Here is a 26,856-nt window from a genome sequence, read left to right as displayed (position 1 = left end):
ACTGTAAGCAATAAGTTATTATTTAGAGAGTCTAGAATGTAATATTTTCTTCCAGTGCAATGAATATTTTCTTACTTAAGAGGAAAAAGGAAGGGCAATGTTTTTTTTATTAAAGTTTCTTACCAAAATTTCGTTGTCAGGAACACGCGATATGAAATCTTCTAAATCATTGTTAGGAACTCTGTCTGGATTTAAAACTTTCCGTGTAAATTTATATAAGCCTGAAAAGATAAAAATAATTATCCAAATTACCTATGTTTCTAACAAATACTTCTCTGTTTAGCTATCCAAAGGCGAATGGATTGAGATGATGAGTGTGACGTTTTAATATGCGGTTGCTTATAGCACTCGATTCATTGGTAGGTACAAATGTATTTTGTTGTTTCGATAAGTTTGATACAAATTTAATTCGTCTACATACAACATTACTGTTTCGACAATTCAAGAGTTCTAATGAGATTAGTTTACCAATAAAATTTAGGTAAGGATGAATCTCTTTATTGCTAGTTTAAAATTCGGTGACAAAATTTATTATTGCGGAACTTTTTTTATTGTAGGAAGCGATTCCTTGGTCAATAACAGCTTTAACACATTAGAGCGTAGGCTAATATTTTTTCATAGTAAACTAAACTCAAGTATGTAGGTAAGAAGTTTAGCATTATCATTAGCATATTAAAATCATTAGTGGTGTTGTTTGTTTGTTTTAGTTGCGGAGACGCGACAAGTTTTGACTATTGTTTGTGTTACATTTTTAACGTTCCGTTATATATTAAGCCTCTATATATAATGAGTCAGAGAAGACTACACGATAGAATTCGTCGACACGATCTTCGAATCAAAAGCTGACTTAAGTTTTTATTTTAGCTTATAAATTATGAAATGGATTAACTTTTTCGAAATTACTTTTTGCATGTTTGTGTATTTTCTTGTCTCAAACATACAAGATGCTTTTGTTAGTTATACGTGTCTGTTACTAATTCGCATCCCGTCTCGGGATACAAATTGCTTTTCGTTATTAATTTTTTTTATTCTTTATCGCAATTTTGGGTATTTATTTTTATTTATTTATGTAAAACTACTTATAAACATTTATTTATTTTTGTCTTTGGTAGTTGTACTGGTAATGCACTGTGGTACAGACATCAGCTTCCTTCTCCTTAAGCAATGAAATATAAATAAGTGATAATCATCAAGATTTACCATTATTAACTTTAAAACTTAATGCGTATTTAAAATTACAATATTTTATTGAATTTTATAACTTACAAAAACATCTTATATGATTGAACTTAAAATCTTAACTTTGTAGGCAAGCTTGCATTGATAATAATAAAGATAATACAGTAGTTTATAAAGTAAATGAAAAACTTACCTAATGCCATAAATATGTAGTTAACAGGAATGATATAAAACGCTATAGCGGCAACTGTAAGCGCAATTATTGCCAAATAGCTTAAATAGGGGACGCTAAAATTAATCAAACTGAAAGAGAAAAGAAAATAATAAAATAAAATAAGTTGTTTGAATATGCATGCGAAATGTAATTTTAATTTTGGATTATAACCTAAAAAGTGTAAAAGCTTTAAAAGGTCTTGGGAAATAAAAGCATATTTCCCAAATTACGTGTTAAAAACCAGTGATATTAAAAAATGATACACTTTTATTGTTTTTAACCAATTGATTTAAAATAATAAAAAGGATAATCTTCTTATTTATGCGATCAGTTTGTTGAAATATTTATTAACAATTATTAAAGAGTTAAAATTAAATACATTAAATTAGGGAGTATTTTGTAATTCATGTTTTATTACTACCCGTTTTTGAATGATTCTATCATTTTATCTTAGTCAAGAAATATTTTCGGTTTGGATGTTAATGTAAAATGTTAAACTTTGGTTAAAAATTTAAATTAATTAACGTATTACTTATCTCACTTTACTTACTTTTTTATTCTTTCTATCAGGGAAACAATGTAATCAATACCATTTTTGATAGTGAGCGTAAGATCCTGTAACTCATATAACCGTGAGACAATCGTTTTATCGTCCTGAAAAAAAAAACCATATTGTAGTTTCTTTATGAGATCAAATCAGGATTAAGAATATAAGATAAACGAAAATAGCCCACATAGCCCAGCAGAGGGGCAATTTGATTTGGCAGTGAGCAGGCCACATAGCACTCAGATAGCCAATGGAATCTTAAGGATCTGGAGTAGAGACCACGGGCTGGTAATCGCAGCGTAAGCTTATTCATCGGAAGACGTCAAGATCTTCTTCCAAAGAAATCTATGGGCGAGGCCTATCTACTGTAGTGGACTTTTTTACGGTTGAAATGATGAAGATAATGATAGTCTTTTCTATACCAATACGAGGTGTTCAAATCGTATTACTTTATCGAATAAAAATGTTTCTCTGTTATATTTTAGGAATATCTAATTAACAAAGCACTTTTTTAGCAATAGAATAGTGCTTAGAGCACTTAGTACGATAATTTGATTAGTAAGACAGTAATAAAAGTCTTAAAGGCGGATTTTCCAAAAGTCATACATGATATACATATCCGGAATTTAAAAAAAAGTCATTAGCGGTACACTAAACAAAATTTGAATGTACGAAATAAATGCGTTGGTAGGTTAGTGTTCATTTTTTTTGTCTTTAAAAAATATGTTTTAAACGGTTTGTTTCATATTATGCCAAAAAAGGTATTAAATTTAAAACTGTAAAAATGCTAGCTGACTAACTTAATTATTGTTATTGAATTGTAGAGTGTCTATTGTATATCTGAAATTTGTGTGAGAAGTATTGACATAAATGAAAAATAATTACATTATTTTTTTAAAACGGAACATTATTTTAAAACGTAATGTATAACGCGTGTTTACGTTTATAAGGGAATTCAATCTGGTCAGTTCGTAGTGTGTTTTATGCATAATTCATTATGAAATGAGGGAAAAAAAATTACCTTTTGTATTTCTATGTCCTCATCTGACGTTTCTTCATCACTTGTAAGTGGTAGTAATTGACTACAGTTATTTCCTGAAACCGAAATATAAGCATTTGATAAGTTATTCGGTATATAGCAAATTCTATTTATTCTAAATTTCCAAAAAAAAATTTTTTCTGTATGTATAGCATAGAAGAAATTACCTCGGTTCATCGCCCAGTAAGGAAGAAATGGTACCACTAGAAGAAGAGGCGTCATCCACATTCGGAAAAAGTACCAAAATATTAACCAAGCTCCTAAAGCTAATGCTGATTGTTCACGATTTTCCCACTCAAATGCCTGTCTGTAAGAAGATAAAATATAATGAATTATATATTTGTTGTCAGTAATTATTGGGGGTTGGAATCCGATAAAAAATAATAAATGGTTTATAATGTAAAAGCTTTCCGCGTCACTCTTTTGATAATCTCATTAACTGGTATGTTATGTATATTGCCGATTATTTTTAATATGTATGTCACGAAAATACTTATATTATTAAAGAAGTAATAAAATAACTATTTAGTAATTAATAAGAAAAAAATATTTTTATGTTGAGCTGGTTGCTGCTGCGGAAGAGATTAATTTATCAACGTTGCCAACTGATAGAAAGTTAAAGACGTGATCATTGACAAAAATGCATATAGGTTTATTAATAATTTGGTCATTTACACACTAATCAAAGTATTTTTATAAAATTTAACATGTGAAGATTAGAAATTATTTCAGCTTTTCATAATCTTCTTCTTCGAGAGTTTTTCGTTTACTATTAATTAAAATGTAACCAAAAGGTTCTCTAGTTTAGTATAGAACTCCGGCGTAAATAAAACAGGCATTTCTCGTTAAAATTACGCATGACTTTAATTTTTTAGTTTTTTTGTCGCAAAGTATGGAACATTCTGTTATTCTCACATTCAACGTACAATCACAAATATCAAGGATACGTCAAAAGGATTATTGTTTTTTTGTATACGGAAATACATGTGATAAATATTTATGCCTCTTTATCAGAAAATCAATCTAGTAATTTGAGTCACCACCTACGACATGTTATTAATACTTAAGTTTACTGCAAGTATTAAAAGGCAATTTTTTTCACTTTATCAAGTTAATTATTCAATTACGGTTAATATGATAGATTAATATGCTAAGTAAAATTTACGGAAGTCATAAGTTTAATGTATTATAATAATGTATACACATTAGTATCTACTAAGTGTTAGCTTATCTTAACATTAGCTTCGAAAAAAAAATAACTTTCCGATAATTTATTGAAAATGCATTATTACTGAAATATTGAATTACGTACTTGTAATGTTCATTTCCTAGATATATATAGTCGAACACGATTTTGATGAACTTCAGATTATTGTATATCAGAGGAATGCTAAACTTGGGTGGTTTCTGGACGTACTTTGTCGGTTTCGGGCTCAAGACTCGAAGCGATGCCTTTATCTAAAAAAAAAATAGGTATTATTAAGTATTATTTACTTTTTGGAAATTTAAAATACAAAAATATTACATATGCAATGCAAGGTTCTTAAAATTTTTTTCTTATTCAGAAAAATAAATTGATTTTTGCCGTTTAATTACACATTACGTTTTTAAATTTAATAGCCTTGACTACATTAATTATAGTTTATTGATTTTAATTATCTTAAGGTTCATTAAAAACAAAAAAAAAGTTACATTTTAAAAGCCTACGTAAATAGATGCCTAGAAAAAGTTTTTTTTTTGGTTGTTGAAACCTTGTACTCTTCTAGTGCTCGTTTTGATCGGACAGTCTTACAGTAAGGCCCATATCGCAAGAAAGACAAAACAATTAATGATTGAAATAATAAGTGTCTTATCTATTGTATTTATCTATCTATAGTATTGTATTGTATCTTATTTATTGTAAGTAGCATTAAAAATAAGAAATGGCGATTACCGGATTCCATTCCAATGCCATCTCTAACAGGATCCTAGGACAATTTCCTTTGGCACTGTGTTTTTTCGACCGATCCTTCAAAGCGTACCATTTTTTCTCGTTGTTCTTAATTCTCAAGAGAGGTATTGAAATTTTCCCCAGGGTTTCTCCTTTCATTGACTGAATTATAGATTCATCGTAAATAGTGATATCTAAAGTTGACGTTACATCATTAACAGTACTGAAAATAAATATTAATGTTTTATAATTATTGAAGTGTAAAAATATCACGCAGGCGGCATACAACCGGCCTTATTGGAAATCAATTTATGTTGTATTATATTTGTAGTTTGTGTGGTTTTTTATAAATAAAGTATCTGTTTTTATAAAGAAAAAAGGTCTCTTTGATTTGTTATTTTAGATATATGTAATTGATAGTCTTGATGACCAAAACTTAGCTTTTAAAATAGACGTCATTAATAACAATAGTAAAGTTTTTATTTATCCATTATCTAACAATGTACCTATTAAGTAATTAACTATTATTAATCATAGTGACATGACTATTATACCACTTACAATATGAAGTTCTTGTTCCAGTTAGGTTCGGAGCAGTTGTGGACAGCGTGAGTTTGGACTCTCGCATTGTCTACTTCCAAAACGCAATAGGCTCCTATATTTCCATTGAGGCCCAACGAACACAGGCCTCGTGCACCGTGCACGGTGACTGATAGTTGACCCACTTCGTTCCATCCGTTTTCCAGTCGATACCACGTCTATACAAACAATACCGGTTTTAATAGATCGCATTATTTATTATTTTATTATTAGTTATTTGTTTATGGCTATACTTATTTATTAGTTATATTTTTATTTTCAATATAAATTTACCCAACAAACTTTTAACGATTATTTCTCTATATTATCTTCATAGAAAAATAGTCATCAATATGGAATATCAATATAACCGTTGGTAAGGTATTCACGTAGTGAGGTTTTTGCTCAATACTTTTATACGTTATGCTTAAAAACAGACACGACACTGATTAATGCGTAGTTTTTATATGACGATGAAATATCTTTTTAATGATCAATTCAGAATAATCTCGAGTAACATTATGTATAAAATGAGTGTATTCTTTAATTATGATTGATTGTTTTGTTGTTTACTTGTGAATATATATGTTGAAAAAATGTAGATTTTAAACAATTCGATTATGTCAGGAATCTCTTATTAAAATCACAAATATAATTGAAAAAAGCATAATTATCGGGTCCTGTTTAACGAATTTGAAATACAAGAGATATGACGAACTTCATCGATATTTTTTCTCGGTAATATTGTCATCACACGATAGTATTGACGTCACAACGAGTTATAAGTAAACAGGTACAACGCTGACGACCTTAGCAATACGTTAGTGTTGTAAAAAACGTACGGATGCTGTAAAGCTATTTAATATGGTATACTTTTAGAATTTTATGTTATCTCTATTTAGCATGACTGTTTTCGTTATTAACGTATAACGAAAACGTACGCGTTAATAACATCTGAATAGTGTATAATGACATACAATTTTAGTTTTAGTAATAAAATTTTCCATATTTCGTTGTTTACTGAAACTTTTATGGTTACTTATTAATACAACCTTTTTCAGGGGGAAATGTTTCCTTTTGAGTTCGTCGATAATTTACGAGTATTTATCACAATATTTGTACGTAAGCAATCTTTGTCTAAATTTGTCGCCAATATCAGTGACTTGTACAAAAAAATTTAACACCTCAAACATTCTGTCTGACCTTTAAATTGAAAGGTAGCGTCGTTTTGTGCGGAATGAGTGAGATATGTTAAACGAACTGTAGTCGTACATCATCATAAGGTATAAAAAAGTTGTTTCCTCAACTCGCGATCAAAGATCGACCATTCATTACGTGTGCCATTCTCATAAAACTTTTCGGTTATATGATTCGTACTGTGTAGTATTAAATAAACATATTTTATTTATATTATTCGTTACAAATTTTATTGTCACACAATAGAAAAATTATTATTTATCAATATCTTATCACTACTGTGTATAATTTCATGAAGACTGATGCATTTTTTTATTTTTTAGCATATGTATACATGTTTGTCCACAACATATATTTGTTTCAGTTTTTCGTTAAGATGAACAAGGATTAATAGCAAGGTATGAACCATATAGAATTTTATTACTTGTATTTTTGTAATGAATCCGTCTAACCTCTTATTTATAAGTTTATTAAATAAACCTGTTATTCGCGTCCGCTACTCGTCCTGATTATAAAGCTCTAATGTAATGGATTCATCATTTTAAAAAATCGTCGAGAGCAATAGTAATCTATCTGTGTTAGCAGAGAAGACAAATAATGTAATTTAATATAGTTTTTATGTTTTCATTATATATAATCAATATTATGATAATTTGATATACTTTGTACAAAGTTTTCGTGACTTGTTGTGTTAAAAGTTTACGTAAATTCATCAATATTAGTCACATGTGTCTTTGTCTTTCTTTTACTTGAATTAAGAGTTTGTGAGATGAAAATCATTTGCATATCTAAAATCGTGACTAAATTTTTATTAGTGTGTAAGTATACATTATTGTTATGCGGCAAATATATGAGACAAGAAAATATCCGCAAATTAAATTAAATTTTTATTCACAATGTATTATAATTGCAAATTACAAAAATATATTAATATTTTATTGAGAGGCTGTGAGGGGGTTGGAAAGTTAAAAAGCATATACAAAACATTTAGTTGGATATCGTTGGGTAGATGTAAGGAAGAGCCTCCATAAGCTCGACAGGTTGGTTGGAAGTTGTTTACAACCACAAAAATTGCTTCGTATGATATCATTCAGTCATTCACATATACCGGCGATGTTCGGTGCTTTAACCTTTTGTATATTAAGACAAAAGGTAAAAAGTCAGCGCTGTTTTTACATCGTGGTTCCGGAATCAGTCAGTCGCTAGTTATGTCGTAAGCCTCTAAATTGTGTATACGTATTTAAATAACAATATTTTAGTAATAAGATGGGACATCAAATAAAGCGTTTATGTATAACTATGAAGTCGATGACAAATTAATAATTACCTCTTAATCTAGTTCTTAAGCTTAGTGTTACGTAAACTTTCCATTATTTATGCATTGTTATCCATTAAAGACAGAATACGGAGTAATAAATTTCAAATATCATATTAATTACGAGTTTAAAGATTTTTAAAAAATACTTACAAACTTCTCTTCCTTGGTAGGAAGTGGTTGGTAGATTTGAGTAGTAAGCAAGTTATCCGTTGACACGCATCTTTCAGATCCACCTAGCGTTATGAGCATATGAAGTGATCCGTGACCGTATTCCAGCTCCTGCCAAAGTTCGTGCGTTCTCTCTCTCTCAAGCTGGGACAGGTCGATGACACATCTGTTTAAATCAAATATTAAAATATTTTTCAACCCAATGGAGTTACACCCTATAAAATGCAGTTAACCAAGGTTTAATAGACACATACAAGACGGGTCCAATTTATCGGAATACCTAAAATCTTGAGTTGATTTTCTGTAGCGGTAAATAACAGTTCAAAATTGTCATATTTAAATATTTTTTTGATTCCTGAATTATATAAATAATGCAGAACTCTGTCCATTAGATGGACATACAACCTTGTTTAGGTCGTTGGAAGACGATAGCAAACCAGTCTTTTTTGAAATCTATAGATTCTAGGAGGTCTATTTAACCAGTGGGCGTTTTACGGCTATATATGATAATGTTAATGATAACCGGTATTGATTTACAAAAGACGTTACTTTGAAGCATCATTTGTATAGTAGTAGTAGTAGTTAGAATCGGTAATGACTATATTAGTTACTTCTGTACACAGTACGTGTGTTAATTAGGCTATATTTATTGACAATTGTTCAATAGATACATTAATTAATCGAATATTATTTAATTAGGTCAATTAAATTAACTAATGAGGTTACAGATAACGAAATGAAACGAAGGAATTTTTATTGTTTAGTCATGTTACGAAACGAAGATAATTAACAATAGTCTGATATTATCCATACATACCGTTTATAAAGGTTAAAACATTTATTTATTAATTTCAGTTATTTCTAATTAATAGTAACAGATACGATCATTTGATATTGAAGGATTCTGCGATAGATCAGAACATGATCAGTGTTAGATTAGCTGTTGCATAAGAGGGCAACGGGGTTAATCCTGTAACTAGTAATCAGAATCCAATTTCTTCAACCAGTCTTTAAGTTTATAAAACAACACAAAATATAGTTTATGCAATTTATTTTTGTACATTTTTTTACATACTGTTTTACATACATTTTCCTGTGTTCCTTTACTTTGATTGATTTCGAATCTTACCGATCGACCATTTATAATGATGGCTATTATAAAAATATAATCATCACCATGTCAACCGATACACGCCAATGCAAGGCACACGCCTCCGTTAAAAATCGCCAAAATGACCGTTCTTGCGTACCCGCAAACGAAGAATTCCCGCAAGTAATATTGTATAACATAAAAACAAAACTTTTAATAAGAACAAAAGATTAGATTCGGATTCCAATATAATATGCCTTACAAATACATAAGAAAATATTTATTGAAATTATTCTACTTCTTATGTTATGTTTCAGAACACTAAAGAAACTTTATATACATTATAATGCCTTACCTGCCTACAAAAGTTTTTTGTTTTCCCTTGTGCCACAGAATGACCTCTAAATTGCTGTCCTCGTACATATAAAGATTAAATCGTTCCCTCCATATTGGTTTCGCTTTAGTAACTTGTTTTGATTTGTGAGATTCGTTACCTAACCTAAAACAGAATGAAGATATGGTGTTAAATAGTAACATTTTTGTTATATTAGGTACGGATCCAAGTTTAAATTTATGGTACGCAATGTGGTATTATTAGAGAACGCTAATGCTCATCTTCTAGAAACGTCTCTGTGGGCAGTGATAGCCCTTTATAATTAATGCAAAAAAGATAGAAATGTTCAAACTTCAGCAAAATTCGAAACAGTGATATTTCTTTTTCTCATGAAAAACAATTACCGTCGAAGAGAGTTCTCATAAACAAAATGTTAAAGTATAGACCCACACTGTAGAGAAATTAACTGACTGTTTGATTGTTTATAATTTGAATTGACTCTAGAACGATGGTTTGTTTATCGGTCTTCTTTGGTAAAACTAGCGCTCTCTTTCTAAACAACGTTTTTTTAAACGACGGGGAATCTCTTTTTAAAGTGAGAACACTCACTGATTGTTTCAATAAGTTTCAGTGGAAGCTGATTAGGTGAGCGAATAAAGTCTTTATTTCACCTATGAAAATTAACTTCATCGTAGTTATTCAACCAAGGCTTTAATGCATATACATTTAAATATAGCAACATTTGAAGGAGAAACTTTATACTAGTCATTAAAATTTGGAATCTCGCAAAGAATCTTAGTAGCGACTGATAAGTGATAAACATAATGCGTTCTTTATTTGACGATGGCCATCCGAAGATGTGGGCGAGTAATAAAAAATTAACAGAAATTTATTAGGCCCTTAGTTAAATAAAAGAGCTTTTCAGCGTTTATCTATATTCATTCGTGTATTTCTCAACCACAAACAAAGCTCAAGCCTTTCCAATCCGGGTATTGATTTCTTGATAGGTCTCCTATATTTCATTTACCAGAAAATATACACTTGTATTTTGTACGCTTTTCAAATTTATGTTGAACATAAGACCCGAGCAGATATGTTATAAGGGATAATTTAAAGATTATTGCAATATTATAAATTGATACTTACTTAAATTTGCAGTAAAGACCGTTTGGATTGGGTAAAACATCATCTACCAAGTTTTTAGCCTCCACTAGAACAATGTTAACTTGAGTCTTCAACGATTTTTTCAAAACTTCAAGCTTTTTGCTCTTCCAAAGGTACTATATAAACAATAAAAGACCAGATATATTAAAAATTAATCCAATAAAAAAGGATGTTAAAAAAAAACATGTTTAATTTAATTATAAAGTATTTCAAAGAATATCGGGAAACTTAACTATTTTTTTACTTTTATAAATTCTCGTAGGTTATGTATGTGTCAGTGTGATTTATAAAAATATTTAAAGAATCAATTTATTAAATAAAGCGCTGTCAAAAATAGAGGCATGTAAATAATTATAACTATTACTTTCTTTTTATTGCAAATTGATGGAAGAAATTTATGGGACTAATCAAACTAATGTGATTTTGATTACTAAGAATTATAAAATGAGTTTTTGTATGATTAAATTTACCTTTTGAACTTTTTTTCCATGGTCTCTTAGTAAGGTCAATCCACTACCGATTCGATCCATGAAGTCGGAGGAAACCGCCAGCGCTGTTGGCGCTAACGGATCCATCGCCAAGCTGTCCGGAATTGGAATCGACCTGATATTAAACAAAAAAATATGCATTTTTACAACATGACTCTAAGGGTGTTTAGTCCCTTTTGAAAAGGACCATCTAAGTGCACTCGTGATACCAATATCCGTCGATAAGAGCTTAGATATAGGTAGATAATTAATATAAATTAATATGATTGCTTACACGTGTAAAAGCTTGCAAGAGGGTCAACGTATGGTTTATTTGCTGTCAATTAATGAATGGCACAAACTATTAGAAAATTAATGATTTCAAAAGTAATAAATAACATAATGATAATACATTAAGAAAAAATATTCTCATAATTCGGATTACAACATTTAACAATTAAATACTACTTTTTTACCTAATGTTAGCTACCACGCTTTGGTTCACATTTGATAATGGAAACAACTTTAAATACGATGTAATGTTTAAAATAATGCGACAAAGGGGATTTTTTTTAAGATGTGACGTGTTTTCTAAACCAGTATTTAATGTTTTTGAAAACAATCAGACAAAGAACTGTGCTCATTTATCTTGGTTTTTTATTTAAAAAATGACTCAATTTGATAGATACAATGCAAAATATGATAGCCGTTGGTTGATTTTAATCGGTTTTAGCAGAACAATGTATTCCATAATATATGTTAATAAATGTGTAATCTTTATCATGTTATGATGAATGTTTCATATAACCTGTACTAAAAATGGGCTATTAAATGTTAATTATGAAGCGAACATGCTCTACGTCGTATGAATTAACATTGTCTTTTTTTATTAAGGGTAATAAATTATTTTCAATTTCACTGCCATTTATCTAAACAATAGATTGTATATGTCTCTTGAAACAATGAAGAGACATTCATCACTTTTTAAATTAATTATTTTACCGAGTAATGCATGTTAATTGTTGACTTTATAACAATTAAAATGCATTACGTTGCAGTTATTTGCTTTATTTATAATTTTATGTGAAAGTATCAGAAATTTAAAGAATTTTAAACTCACGTGATGTTTTTTTACAAAAAAATTCAGATTTTTCAAGTAAATAATATTTTTTATATTTTCTTTTCAATACAATTCTGTCCTCTTTTATATATTTATTATAATTTGTATAATAGTCTATTTGAAGCTGTTACACCTATTTCCAATAACCCTGTATAAAGTGATGACCTTGAAATAATATTTTTCTAAATAAGGAGAAAGCAATAAATAATTTAAGTTTGTTTTGATCTGTATTTTGCAATGTAAATGTTTTTTCTTACTACATAGTAAGCGATATGAATATACCATTTCGTCATTTATTATTTCTGAAACCATTGATTCATAGAAAGGCTCTACGATACAATTATTAACAGCAAATGGACTATTTAATTTTAAAGTTTTTGCACCAATATCCAATAGATCTGCATGTATTTATTATCGCTTGATAAAATTTTGTAATAGATTGCCCCTTCCTTCACCTCCACTCAAGATAGTGAACTAAATGTAACTATTAAATATATTACGGAGCAAGGCGTTTTCTTTTATAAGAAGATAATATATCGGTACGACATGAATAATTATAGAAATTATTATAATTATTTATTTAAGAAATAACTTCAAGTGCTGAACTTGTTTCTTGTGGAGTTGTTGAATTTGTTTCTTTTGAAAGGCAACCTGGTGCAACCGATAAGCTCATTAATCAGTTTTTTACTTTATAACTCAATAGTACTCATCGGTGTTGATACTGGCATATTTTTGCAATTGTTTCCTCTTTAATGTTAGATAGACGCAGACGAAACTTGAGCAAAGTGGACATGTAACGGAAAACTGAGGTAAAATAATTATATTATGTTAGACAGAAAATTTCTGTTATTATCTTAAAATGCATTTATAAATCATGTTTGGTTACATGAGATAATCATTAAAAATATTTTAATATAATTTTAAAAATTAAGTTGTAAACAAAACCCTCTAAATTTTTATTATTTGGGGCAGGGCAGGGCAAAGCGGATTTGTCTCACGGGCAAAGTGGAAATAATTTATACATAGTAGCAGTTATCACAGAAGTAACTTCTTCGTCCCCCATATAATGTGCAGGCTTTGTATGCACATTGACTTAAATGAGAGCATTAGATTAAATCGTTTGTGGATGTATTTAGTTTATATATTAATTATTATGAAACCCCTACATTCGCACTAGAACAGAAGGTTGTTTAAGTTCACGGGCCTTCCAGCTCCGTGAACTAAGCTCCGATGAAGCTGTGAAAACCCTCGAGGTAACAGCAACAATATTAAGAGAGAATAAGTAAATAGGTTGGCAGATAGCCAGCTAGCAATTCAGGATGCTATGTTCTAAACCCGGATAACCAATCTTTACCTGTTTATCATTTACGTACAGATGTTTTATTTTTTTCGGCATAATTAAATGCCAACATCTAAAATAAAAATAGTAAGTGTTAATGCGAAAAATATGCTGTCACGCCTCTTTAAATATTCGCAAAGATTTCCTTCTCGATTTAGAGTAAATACTGAAGTTAAAAGGCACAACGTTTTTCATTTTATGATATCTATATCATATTGCATGTCATACTCTGAGCCGATAATTCGATCGATTTTTGCTTTTCTTTTACATTACTTTTTTTAACAGAATTATGAAATGACCATAAAGCTTGTTTTGTTTTACACGTGTATTTAAACAGCATTTTGAAACTAAATACAACAGAATTGTACATACATTTTACCAACTTGCAAAGTGGTTGGCGTAGCCACTTTGCCCCAAAATACCTCTCCCACAAAACTTAACCTTACACCATTTTTATTTACAAGCTCAGTATAAATAATATTTCGATTCGCGGTTAGCTACTATTTTATAGTAGTACCAGAAGAACAGTTTATCCGCTTTACCTCCGCTATTAACTTTGCTCGGGCTTCTCCTATAGGTGCACATCATTTGCGAGATTTGCTACACATTACGTTAACTAACTTAAAACTTACTTTGTTTATCTTAACCCTTTCTTTTTTTTTTTCGTCAACAGAAAACAGCAATTAACCCTTTGTTACAAAAACAACATTGTAAACATTTTTACATTAAGTGTTCTTTAATTTTTTACTTCCATTCATCATCATTAAGTAAAAGCGAACAGAAAAATTCCACAAGAAAGACTGTAAACTAATTTCCCAATAATTAGATATTCTATATTAATGGACTTATTATTTCTTTCGGCTTTTTTTGGATACCCTTACTGTAATATTGAACGTAAGTCCTAGTATTTATACTTTAATCTACTGTTAGTGGTTTGAGAATTAAAGGCTTTTAATTATTTTTAACCGTTAAGATTATATTTGTTTTAAAGGTTAAAAGAAAAACAACTATTCGAATCTCAAAAATATTTTTTTCTTAAATTTACTAAAGTATTTTTTACCAAGTAAGCTTTACTTTCATTAAGGAAGCACATGGACCAGCCGTGACATTTACAAATACGTGTACTGGTATTGTATGTACAAAAGTACAGGTTCCTAGCAGCAAGATTCCTCAGTAAATTACGCTTTTATAAGTGTTGTGGTCATAGCTTGATCTTTAATTATTGTGCATGGCCGTAATCATTGGTAAATATAGATCTCTACTTCATCGATTTATATAAATGTATTTACACATAACATGCATCCGTAAGTAAAGATACATAGCAGAGTACATTTTTAAATACATTTATATGTGTATTATGTACATATGTTAACGGAAATAATATACCGTTTTGTGATAAAAGTTCTTGTAACAGTAATTGCAATTCATAATGCGATTTTTTTTTATAAAACGTGAAAAAGTTTGAAATAGGAAAAAATATATAATGCCGTGGTTATTATTGTTAATAATTAAGTTATTTGTGTACATCCGCATGTATGATTCGGCAAAGTTCAGCTATAAATTACGCATTTTTTGTTTCGTATATCTATTCAAATTTTAAATAGTCGATAACGAATATGTTACGATTATTATTAAATGAATACTACTATTTTTTTCATATGTATATCTTTGGTCGTGAAACTTAAGAACCTTTTTATGCTTTGCCAAAATACGGTTTACCGTCAATTCTGTGGTCATTGACCTTTTATGAGATCGCAGGAAGCGGACTAACTGAATATCATCATCTGTAAAACGTAATACTAAATTACTGATATACCGATTTAAAACATGATAAACAATTTCAAAAATTCAGTTTCATAAAAAAACTAGTAATATTTCGATATGCGTAGGACGACGGAAAACGCAAGATGCAGTTTGCTTTCAACCGAATATTAAAATTTTTGTAATGAGAAATTAGTGAGAACTATGTCCAGCAGTGGTAGGCTAATATTGTGATGATGATGATGCGCAAGATAAGCAATTTTTTTAAGTTCTGTACATCTCTGCTAGGAACTGGGCACCTTGAACATGGAATATATTGTAACCTTTGCTATACTGCGTCTCTACGCAAAATAAATAGGTATATTAAGTTGCTCTATCACAGTCTCAGATATAAAAAAGCATCACGTGTGTGTATACACTTACATACAAAAAATATCAAATGTGTTTGATCACTAAAGTGTACTTAATTAGTTACTGACTACACTAATTATGTGGAAAAAACTAAAAACGATAAATTTATTAAATATAATATCTTACATTTTTGCGCTTATTGTATAAATTAACATTTTTTATTTTACTAGAATAAATATATAATTTATAATTCTTTCGCCCGTCCCGATGAGCTATTTAACTTAATGTTGGATGCAGGAAAAAATAACGAATTTAAATGTATTCGTTGAATATCCATAATATCAAAATAATGCGTACAGACCGCAAGAATCTTGATACTTTACTTGTAGTTGGTTTTTCCGTTTAATTTTACATCGTAAGCTTTGAACCCGTCGTATTAAATACTACAATGTTAAATGTTTATTGTATCAGTTTTTTATACGTTCTTATTAATCAAATGCAAATTAAATGTTAAAGTTTGAATTACTTTGAGTAATATCAAATAATCAGATCTAGATCTAATCACATACATGATTAAATTATAACGAAACCGTTTCAGATTATCTTCCTATCCCAGAATATCCCGCCTCAGAACATCTTCCTGTCTTAGAATACAATATAATTTGAATTAGTTTGAGATTTTACTCAACGCGGCAATATTTTTGCATGAATAATTGGCGTTAAATAGAAACACGGGTTGCATTGATAAACAATTACAATAGCTATGTTGACGGTTTTTACGTACATTGAGTTAAAAATACACACGCATTAAAACAATAATATCGGGCTGATTAAATATTTTTTACAACACGCGAATTTATAGGACTACTACATTTATCTTCTTTTTATAAAGTTTAGAAAAGAAAAGGTATAGCAATATTCCTTAAATATTTATTTTAACCTGTTTGTTATTAATACATTTTAAGAAAATTACTTTTGAATTATGTTTTGTGGTCGAGTTATAACGTAATATTTATTTTAACTTCAGAACACGGAAACTATTCACTTGTCATTGGTTGTACGCGGTGTAACCTTACACAGTAATTTATTGTTTATTTTTTGTACGTGTAATAAAAGCATTGTAAAAGAAATGTTATATAAATGCAATAAGTAAATAAATTACTGCAATAAAATAACATTTCTTATAGTAATCAAGTAGATTACTTTGGTATTAAAATTACTGTAAAGACGCCTCTAATTAGTGGAATGTGCTAAGTCAAATTCTATCAATTGTTTAAGGAGGATTTTTTATTTTCAAGTATAGAGAGACGGATATGCCTCTAACCATCCTCGCTTAAATGGATAAATGCAGTATTTCAAAACTAAGGCATCAATCCTAGTCATTTAAACACGTGACTCTATTTATATTTAGTTAAAAGCAAACGAAATCACATTTGCCAATGTATTATTCGCAAATATACGTGGAATATTTTGCAGATTATATTGCCAAAGCCTTAACGTGGAACATATAATTAAATTACTCAGCCACGTGTACCTACTTTAGTATTCATATTTTTAAGTTAGATTTTAAAATAAATATGTATATATATGTTTGAATTTGTCTTAATTGACAAGTTATAGGATCTTAACCATTTATAACCAATCATTTGTAAAGTAATTACATGAATTTATATGAAATGTACATAAAATATGAGTCCTTGCTTTAAGACCTTTCTTGCCTCGTTAACCCAAACACTAAGTTACATGATCTAACGCTTCGAACATATTATCTCTTATTATTATTGGTTAGAAAAGTAAATAGGTAAACCAGTGTTGGTTTATTTTGTTTTATTGTGCTAGACCTATTCATTTTTTTATACGGTGGGCGTAAAAGCAGAACGCTTAAATAAAAAATTGTTGGTTTTCTTCAGGAAATAAATGAGATTGACTAGAATAGTATCATTATGTTTCTGTGAATAACTTTATGATTTAAATTATTTACGAACATAGTAACAATATTCATCATATATATTAATATCAAAACTTTCAATGTATTCATCGAATAAATAAATATTAAATGTACTTTCAAAACAAATCATGGTTTAAAAATTGTTTCAATCTTTTTTACAAGTATTAACCGTAAACAAGTAATAACGTTACAATTTTTCAGTTTGAAATCACTTAAAAATTTATAAGCAATAAGTTATAATATCTTTATACTTATTATATGTGAAGTCTTCCACTGATAAATTAAATTACTTAAAGATGAAGTCGCCATACGCTAGTAGTAGAATAGGGTTTAAATTATTCTGTAAATTACTACATATTGATATTAAAAACCTAGTTATTTTAACTAGTCTTGAATATTCCATAACAGCACGCTTATAAAAATTATATAAATAAAATTATACAATACTCATGCAAATTGAAAGACAGTCTTGTTGTTCAACTGTTTTCGCATATTCCCCTAGCACATGAAATAAATAATAACTTGAGATAAATTTACTCATATTTTCTCCACCTGCAATTAGATATGCGATAAAAATGTAACGAATATTTGAATATCCGAGTAGAATTATTTATTTATGTAATATTATAGCTGTTAAATTTTCAAATAAATTAATAAACATTAAGAAATCCCAACAATCCCACTGCTCTGGAGAGAAAAAGAGAACCACGGATCCGCAAGTGCGGTGTTAAACTTCCAAGGTGGACAGAGGACCTTAACCGGCTTTAAAATGAACAAAGATTTTATATTGGAACTCCCTTTCTAACGAGCGCAAATTTGAAGTCAATTTTATAACTCCGTCTCATAGTGACTTCTCACTAATGTTTTTAACGGATTATATCGCGGTTTATTAAAATACATATGTTACACCCGTTTTGAGTGCTTTGCAGCATCCACGTCCAGAGGTAAAATTTAGAATTTACATGATTTACAGACACATTCATTCATTCAGACACATTTTATTGAATAAAATCTAAAATGTCATTACGCGAGTCAATACGGACTAGAAAGAAATTGACAATGATATACTATGAACGTAAATTTGTTTTATTTCATAATCGTCAGTGCTCGCAAACGGCAAAAATATTGAGAGGAAACCGGCTTGACTTAGGACCAAAATATGAGAGAATGACAATGAGATGCCTTTTTTATGAATCAGCACTGTGTTCGCGTATTGATTATGGTCTTTTTCCTTTCTCACAGAGGAGACCTATTTACCAGAAGCACGATAAAAAGAAGTTGAAGTTATACAAAATATTTTCGAATACTTAACTACTTGCTATGAATTTTTACCGTCGGCGGTATATGTTTGGCGACACTACACAACTTTTAAAATTAGGATATATTAAAAACTAGCAGTGTACAAACAACAAGATCGGCGGTTTTCTTTATTATAACACCTTATTACGCAAATCAAGTTTATTATTTTATATAAATATCTAATTTTCCAGAAAATAATGAAATAAATAACTGTTGTAAATAAATATCAAAAATAAAATATATTAGCCTTTTACCTATGTTTAAAATAAAATGTATAAGAAATATCTTATTATTTTTTCTCGACTGCCATTCATACCGTTCCCAGGATTTAATGGTGGTGAATTACTTTTTATTCATACCCTGTATAAAATTTCTTATGTTATATTATAACATCATGATAATCATACATCGAGTTCGAAGCAAATCAGCGGAATGACTTTGAAATTATATTTTGTGTATTTATCTATTAAATTTATAATTGCTTGAAATCGGTGATTTATTTTAGACTTTAGACTACATTATAACGTAAGCAGAGGTAATGAACTGACCTCTTCTAAGATAAATGTACGCATTGAATTATTAATGTATAATCGGTATGAGATAAAGCACGTTTTTGAAGATTTGAGAATAACTTTTATCTTTACAACCTTGAGTACCAGTTACGGAACATTTTTTTACAGAGATAATGAAATTTAAAGAAGTAAACGAATAATATTTAAATTAAACCGTATTTAGTTGCATAAGGAAGAAGAGAAATCTGCTGAAGCATATCATGTTGAAGGTTAAACATTTTTTCTCCAAATATTTTTTTTCTTTTTACTACCTTCATCTATTTTGTTATCTGTATGTGTTTTACTACTTATATAACATATAGTAGATTTTAACAAATAAATTCAAAGAAGTATGTTACATTATTTATTAAATGACAAACATTATAATTTTTAAAAATGTTCATAATTATTTACTAGTAAAAGTTAAAGTCCAAAGTAAAAACCTTTATGCCTTTTAAGAACTTGATACTTATAGTTTTAAAAATAAACATAATTGGCTATAGCCATTATAGAAAATTAAAAAGAAAATATACAAACGCTTTACTCACGGTGTTTTGTCCGTTTCGAAATGTGATTGTTGACTATAGTAAATTAACTCATTAACGTTAGGTTTAACGTCAGAATCACCTACGGCTTTATCCACTAATTTATTGCTATTTTCAAATGACGAGTTTAGAATAATATTGTCGCTGTTCTTATCCCACTTTACTTCCGATACTTCGCGCGGCGCCGGCACAACAGAACCGTTTTGTTTATGTGCTTCCAGGGGCGAATGTTTAGAGAAATCGTCCTCCGAGGCCCTTTTTTCATTACATTCTAAAATACATTTTGCTCGAAAAGATACACTCCTTTTAAACGACATCACTACTACAGACCAAGATGTAATTTATTTTGCAAAAATATCTTATGTTTTATGTTATTTTTTCATCATAATAAAATAAAAACATGGAGATTGTCAAGAGACGTGTTAATCGAACATGAACGCACTGTTTAACTGATATTATTAATGTTTAAAGCACGCAACAATAGCAGTTATTGACAATTTAAATATTATTATCGCACTGATAACTGGGGCTTATCACTCGTAAAAAATTAAAATAAAATTAACCTTTAATCGATTTCAGAATTGAGACGTAATGATAATTTAATTAATAATATTTTCCAGTTACGATTAAAAGACTATTAACGCCGATACTTCTTGTTGCGCACATACCTCTTTGTCCGGTAGACACGCACGTTGCGAAGGTACACAAATGACTGAGCGGACTCTGAGAAACTCTCGTTGTACAGCCATGGAAATACCACTTTGCAGTTTCTTTACGTCTTTGTTTTAACACCACGGAAACAAATATTTACAAATGACATATAAGCTCACTTTTCTATTTATGCCATTAAACGAACTAAAAAATATAGAAAAAAAATACAAAAACATTCACAGTTCACGATGTCGAAGCGTTCACTAACACGTCCGATAAATTTAAACGAAATGTAGCCGCATAAATTATAATTAATGCGAGTCGAATATTAGTTCCGTGTATTAAATTTTTAAATGGTAAATAAAATTGATATTAGTAGCAGCGTTTATCGATAAATAATAACTTTTGTTACTAATAATGTTGTATCTTAAAGAACTTAACACTTTTAAAATGCAATTTTTTAAAACAAATGTGCATTGAAAAATAAAGTTTCTTTATTTTTTGTTATCTGTGTAAAATATAAACAGTTATTTTTCCAGACAATTGTTACAAGTCCTACATTTCGAGGGCAAAGTGTACTCTTTAGGTTACATTGTTGTACGGGACTCGCTTATTTCTAAAAATGCTAATTATCCTTGTGGGTTCAACGTTTTGAATTCACTTAACCACCGTTCAGGTGTTTGACATAATTTTTTTTTAATTCTTAAAAGTAATTTTTTCATTTTTTTTTATTAAGGGATTGTGTTTATTTCTCTGAGTGAGGCGAATGTGCTATTTATGTTAAATCTACAATTTTATTTACGATCTAAACCTAATTTTGATATTTACATAATATTCTCAATATATGCAATGTAAAAATATTCATAAAGGATAGTACTGTTTAAATATACCTTTTTACTGTTCTATAAAAAGGTTCACGGGTACATGTTCATCAGATTTAATCGAATAGTTATAATAATGTCATAATTAATAAACTATTATTAAAATTTTTATGTTTATACATGTATTTATATATATACACACACATATACATTTTACTCCGACAAATGTATATATATGTATGTATATATATATATATATACATACATATATGTATATGTATATATATATATATATATATATATATATATATATATATATATATATATATATATATACATTTGTCGGAGTAAAATGTTATAAATTATTCACTAACATTATTGCATTATTTTTTGACTATTGATTTGGCTAGTGTCGTCTTAGCATTTTGTATTATATAAATGTATTTCCTCGTTGGAGCCATGAAATTGTATCTGACCTTTAAGAACATATTTGAAGAATCAGTTTTCCGTTGCATTGGAAATTAGTATGAGGCCGTGCACGTGCGTTTACTTGTGCCTTTCCTCTACTATTTGTAACGAAACCTTCTAGATGAGGTATAAATTTTAAGCGTAGTGTTCATGTATATGTTAATCCTACTATTCCAAATAATTTTAGATCTACTTTGTGTTTGTTTGCCTTAAGTTTTACAATGGCTTTTAGAAATTATTACATAATTTTTATATCAAAACTTTAAGTTTATTTTATGTCTAAAAAAACTCTGGATTAGATTTATGTTTATTCATCTTTTTATATAATTTTGTGAATTATTGCGATTTGATTTATAATTCAGCTGTATACTTAAAAATGTATAATTTTCAGGGTTACTTTTCAGTTAGCCTAGCGTATACGAAAATTTGATCATAATATTCATAAATCACAAGTCAATGTTATTTTGACATTTGGCTAATACAATAACTGCTAAAATAAATTAATTTTGATAAATAATAATAGTAATCAAATTTGCATTTATTAGGTTATTTTATGTTAGACAAATTTACATTTCATTTGCACCCTGCTTACGGAAAAGTACCAGCTCAGGATTGCTGCAAAAGCAAAGCTGAAGCTTTGTTATTGGTCTTCCTTACCATCAACTTACGGTAAATCATCATTGAATCATGTTTGGGAAAATACCGTCCGACCAGTTTTGCATCGGTTCGTTGGTTCTTGATTAAAAAGGAGCATGTTAACAAGTTCTGATTCTCTGACACATCCTATCGTAGGTGTTTAATTTAAAAAAAAAAACGGTTATTAAAAACTGCTCATTGCAATCATTTCGATAACATGTATGTAATTCGATGAATGTTAATAATTAAATAAATATTAATAACAGTTTCATTAAATTTATCTAAACCATTTTTTCCACTTTGGCGTCAAAATAACTCATCTAAATAGGTAATTATACCTTTTTTATTTGCCAGCCAGTTTTAATAATTTATATGTAAAGAGAACAATTTGGTTTAGGTTATTTAAATATTCTTGGAAAAAAAACCAGTAGTAGTAGTAGTAGTAAATAATTTTTTTAAAAATATTATTTGTTAAAACTTACATAGTTAGAATTTAATATCGGCAGCAATCGGCCGGTTGACGCTGTAATTAAAAGCACGTGTATAACTTATGGTACCACAAAATGATCGTGTATTTATCTTTTCAATAACTTTACATTAATCTTTCGTATTTATTGTTTAATTTATACAACATGCTAATTTTATAAAATTATTTCATATTACGGCTCATGTACATATTTATTTGTCAGTTTCAAATAATTTTACATACATAGAGCTTTTAAGAATTGAAAATTCTAACGATTATCGAAATGTGTAGAATATGGTTTGCTAACTTAATTACACACTTAATATTATAATGCACAAATGAAAAATTGTAAAATATCATTTAAAAGAGCAGCTACTAAGTTTCTGGCCGGCACTACTCAACAGACCAATCGAGCCGGTGGAAACTTACTACTTATGATGTTAAAATAATTGACGGTTTAAAATTCCACGTAAATGCCTACTTGAATAAAGATATTTTGATTTTTTTTTCTCAAAACTTACATAAACTTATTTATACAAATAACAACGGATGTTCCCTTTTTCACCCTCTTTTTATATCTTTATTGTCTTTTTATGGAATATATAATTTTTCTCGTAATTTTCACGTATACCAGGTGATTGGAAATAGTCGTAAAATGTTTTAAGAGGTTAGGTATTTTGTATAGCTCATTTGCTGTTAGTTAATAAATAGCTAATCCAAAAATCAATGATTTAAGATACAAAAAAACATTTTTTTTTATGAAAAACCAAGTTTAGGAGGAATTAAAAATACTTTGTACTAAATGTTCGCCTTTTCTTTAGTTTCGTGTTTGTTTTGTTAAGGCTATATTTTGAATTATAATATATATTAAAGATTATTTATAGTTACTAATTTTTTGTGAATAATTTCTTTTTCTACAAACAAAGTGGACTCTTACTAATCATATAATATTTATAAATCACTGGCTGTCACTTTACAGTCTTTGTACTGCCAGAAGTTAATGTAACATTTCAGAATGACCACTTTGTTTATTGATTAAAATTGAAATTAATAAATTAATTTTGTAAACGATAAATAGTGGCAGATGTTAAGCGATGCTATAAATTTATAATGCGTAAACTGTCAAACGTGCCAATTCCGAAGCGAACAAAACGCGCCAAATTCATAAAGAACTGTCAAATGCGCAGTTTTAATATACCCCTGAAAATTTTCAACTTCCTGTTCAATTTTTTTCGTAAGTACTCTTCACGAACTATTAGAAAACTTAAATAAAATAGGCTAAGTCATCCTCACCTATGGCGTGATCGGGGGAAATAAGAATTAATATTATATGTATTAATATGTATTGACTTATAATCTTTATATAACTTATGACAGAAGCGCTCGTTTAACTATTTAAATTTTATTATAATATGGCATTATAAAGAGTTTAAAGCGTTGTATTTGCCGATTAAAACAAAAATATTAAAATGATTGATATTGTTACCGATTATTTACAGATTAGCTGTTAGTACAATTCTGCCTTGGTACTGGACATCAGATTGCGTCAAAGTCGATAAAGGTATTGATTTAAATGTCGTAATAACGTTAACATTGAAACAAAAATGAGGAAATCGAATCGAAATCAACTATGTAGTTCGAAGAATTACTCGTTTGAAGTGGCTGAGGATAGGGCAAATAGCTTGTGCAGCTGACGGCGGTTAGGATCGAAGGTTCTTTAGTGGCGGCACGGTTTGGTAGACGTATGGAACCCCCCCCCCCCCTAGGTGGACCAACGATAGTCAAGGTAGCAGGAAGTCGCTGAAGGCGGGCAGCCCAAGACTGGTCATCGTTACGATCTTTGAGGTTGACCTATGCCTTGCAGAGAGCATCTACCGACTGCCATGAATGAAAGATGAATGAATCACGTTAAACTACTAAAGTAGCAGCCATAGTCTAAGGTTTAAGACCTTGGACTTAAATCATTGATTGCAGACTTAATACCCGGTATCTGGATACTTTGTGTAATTGACGGAACATAGCTGCTGGTCACTACCGATGAATGGAACATGGTAACGAAAGTACATCTCTTAGAACAATACATGCAATAATATAAAACATCTTCCAATCCGTTTTACACCTGTGTTTTCGATTAGTCGCTTTCTAGTACAATCGGTAACATTTATCATATGTGAAAATTTAAACATTTATTAAATAAATAGTAACGTCGTCTAAATTTCTTTTCAAAACAATTAACAAATTAATAATGGGTCAAAGTAAATACATGTATAATAGAGATCCACAACAATTTCAGACTTTCACTTTCTTAGTTTTATATCAAATAATAAAAGTATATTATAAAATAAATCTTATTGAAATGTGTGGAACTTAGTTTGTTGACTCATTTTCATGGGTGATATTATAATATAATATACTCACGAAACTTTGTAAGATGAATTTCTGGCCATCTCTTATCAGCAGAACAGCACTCCGAACCGGTAGTAGCTTACTACCTATAATTTTAATATAGTAAATGACGATTCAGGAATGAGAGTAAATGCGGACTTGAATAAAAAATTGTTTTTTAATTTGACCCAAAACTTGGGTACATTTTGAATCGATAATGTTATATATAACCAATGAAATAAATATATTTTAATAATTTGAAAAACAAATTATATTCGAAAAAGAATCACTTTTCTGTTATTTTATTTTTGCAGGTACTGGCACCAATAAGTAATCATGTGCCATCTTTAATCATTATTTATTTTCGCTTATATTCGATTCTTTTGTTTTCTGGTTATACTCTGGCAAAGAGCGCGGGTCACTGTAATGACATTCAAGACAATGATAAGATTATTTCCTAGCGTTAAGGAGTTTATATTTTAATTTATTAAAACCTCGGATTAGATTCACCGTACAAATCTAATATGGTCTTAACATTTTAGGTTAATATGTGACGCATGTTGCCTTTAATAGGTTCATTACGTCATAATGCTATTGCCCACTTTCGAAGTTATCTCCTTCAAAATATTAATAAATACGTTTCCGTTTTGGCAAGGTCGTGTTTATTTATTTCAACCGTAAGTAATTAGATAAAGTAAAAAAAACCTTCTTCTATCCACTAAGTATCTAATTTTTTTATAATTTCAAGCAAAAACTTTTTTTTAGTCATCAAATTACATATAGTTTCGTCCAATGGAGCGCTCATGTGGCCTCTTAATGTACAATGTAGGTAACTGACCTTGGTGCACAGTTTCGAAGTAATTCTGCTGGACATTGTACGTTATTTTAGGTTGTTAATTATGTTCTTAATGACATTTTGTTTTTTCCGTAAATATATGCTCGATAATTGATATCAGCGATGTCTTCCGTTTCTGCCTGCATGAATCAATGTTTTAAAATGTCGTTAATACTTGTGATAATGCTGTTTTTTTATGTATGTCGCAATAAATTGATTTAAAGTATTTTTCGACGTTTCTAAATTTGAGCCGTATACAGTAAAAGTCTTCATGTAATTCATAACATCATTTTTACGAAAAAAAAAATAATGAACGGACAGAAAAGCCATTGTTTAGCAATGTCCTAAGAAAGATCTCGATTAATAATGAAGCGAGCACGTTAACAAGCCTCAGATAAGTATCCTTAACAAATATTTACATACAATTGTATGTAAATATTTAATCTACTTTGAA

General features: G+C 29.2%; 1 protein-coding gene across 3 annotated transcripts in view; it reads right to left on the bottom strand.

Annotated features, from left to right (window-relative positions):
* The window catches only part of LOC137929385 (multiple C2 and transmembrane domain-containing protein-like), a 40,637-nt gene that overhangs the window by 1,238 nt on the left and 12,543 nt on the right, over window positions 1-26,856 (bottom strand). Inside the window, exons 1-13 of one of the 3 annotated variants that reach the window (XM_068772303.1) lie at window positions 20,809-21,033; window positions 11,230-11,362; window positions 10,742-10,875; window positions 9,617-9,760; window positions 8,154-8,337; window positions 5,471-5,667; window positions 4,913-5,132; window positions 4,292-4,437; window positions 3,147-3,286; window positions 2,962-3,035; window positions 1,944-2,047; window positions 1,373-1,482; window positions 124-221 (exon numbers count right to left, since the gene is read on the bottom strand). In XM_068772303.1, the coding sequence (XP_068628404.1) occupies window positions 124-221; window positions 1,373-1,482; window positions 1,944-2,047; window positions 2,962-3,035; window positions 3,147-3,286; window positions 4,292-4,437; window positions 4,913-5,132; window positions 5,471-5,667; window positions 8,154-8,337; window positions 9,617-9,760; window positions 10,742-10,875; window positions 11,230-11,334 (1,656 nt within the window). In that variant the 5' untranslated portion in view covers window positions 11,335-11,362; window positions 20,809-21,033. Of the gene's footprint in view, window positions 1-123; window positions 222-1,372; window positions 1,483-1,943; window positions 2,048-2,961; window positions 3,036-3,146; window positions 3,287-4,291; window positions 4,438-4,912; window positions 5,133-5,470; window positions 5,668-8,153; window positions 8,338-9,616; window positions 9,761-10,741; window positions 10,876-11,229; window positions 11,363-20,143; window positions 20,557-20,808; window positions 21,034-26,856 lie in introns of those variants that run through there. The other 2 variants (XM_068772301.1, XM_068772302.1) reach the window with 2 other exon arrangements.

Source organism: Battus philenor, unplaced genomic scaffold (genome assembly GCF_028537555.1).
Source record: "Battus philenor isolate CCGP_79_NKW_IND1 unplaced genomic scaffold, ilBatPhil1.0.hap1 SCAF_5, whole genome shotgun sequence".
Classification (NCBI taxonomy): domain Eukaryota; kingdom Metazoa; phylum Arthropoda; class Insecta; order Lepidoptera; family Papilionidae; genus Battus; species Battus philenor.
This window is presented reverse-complemented; position numbering and strand designations above follow the sequence as displayed.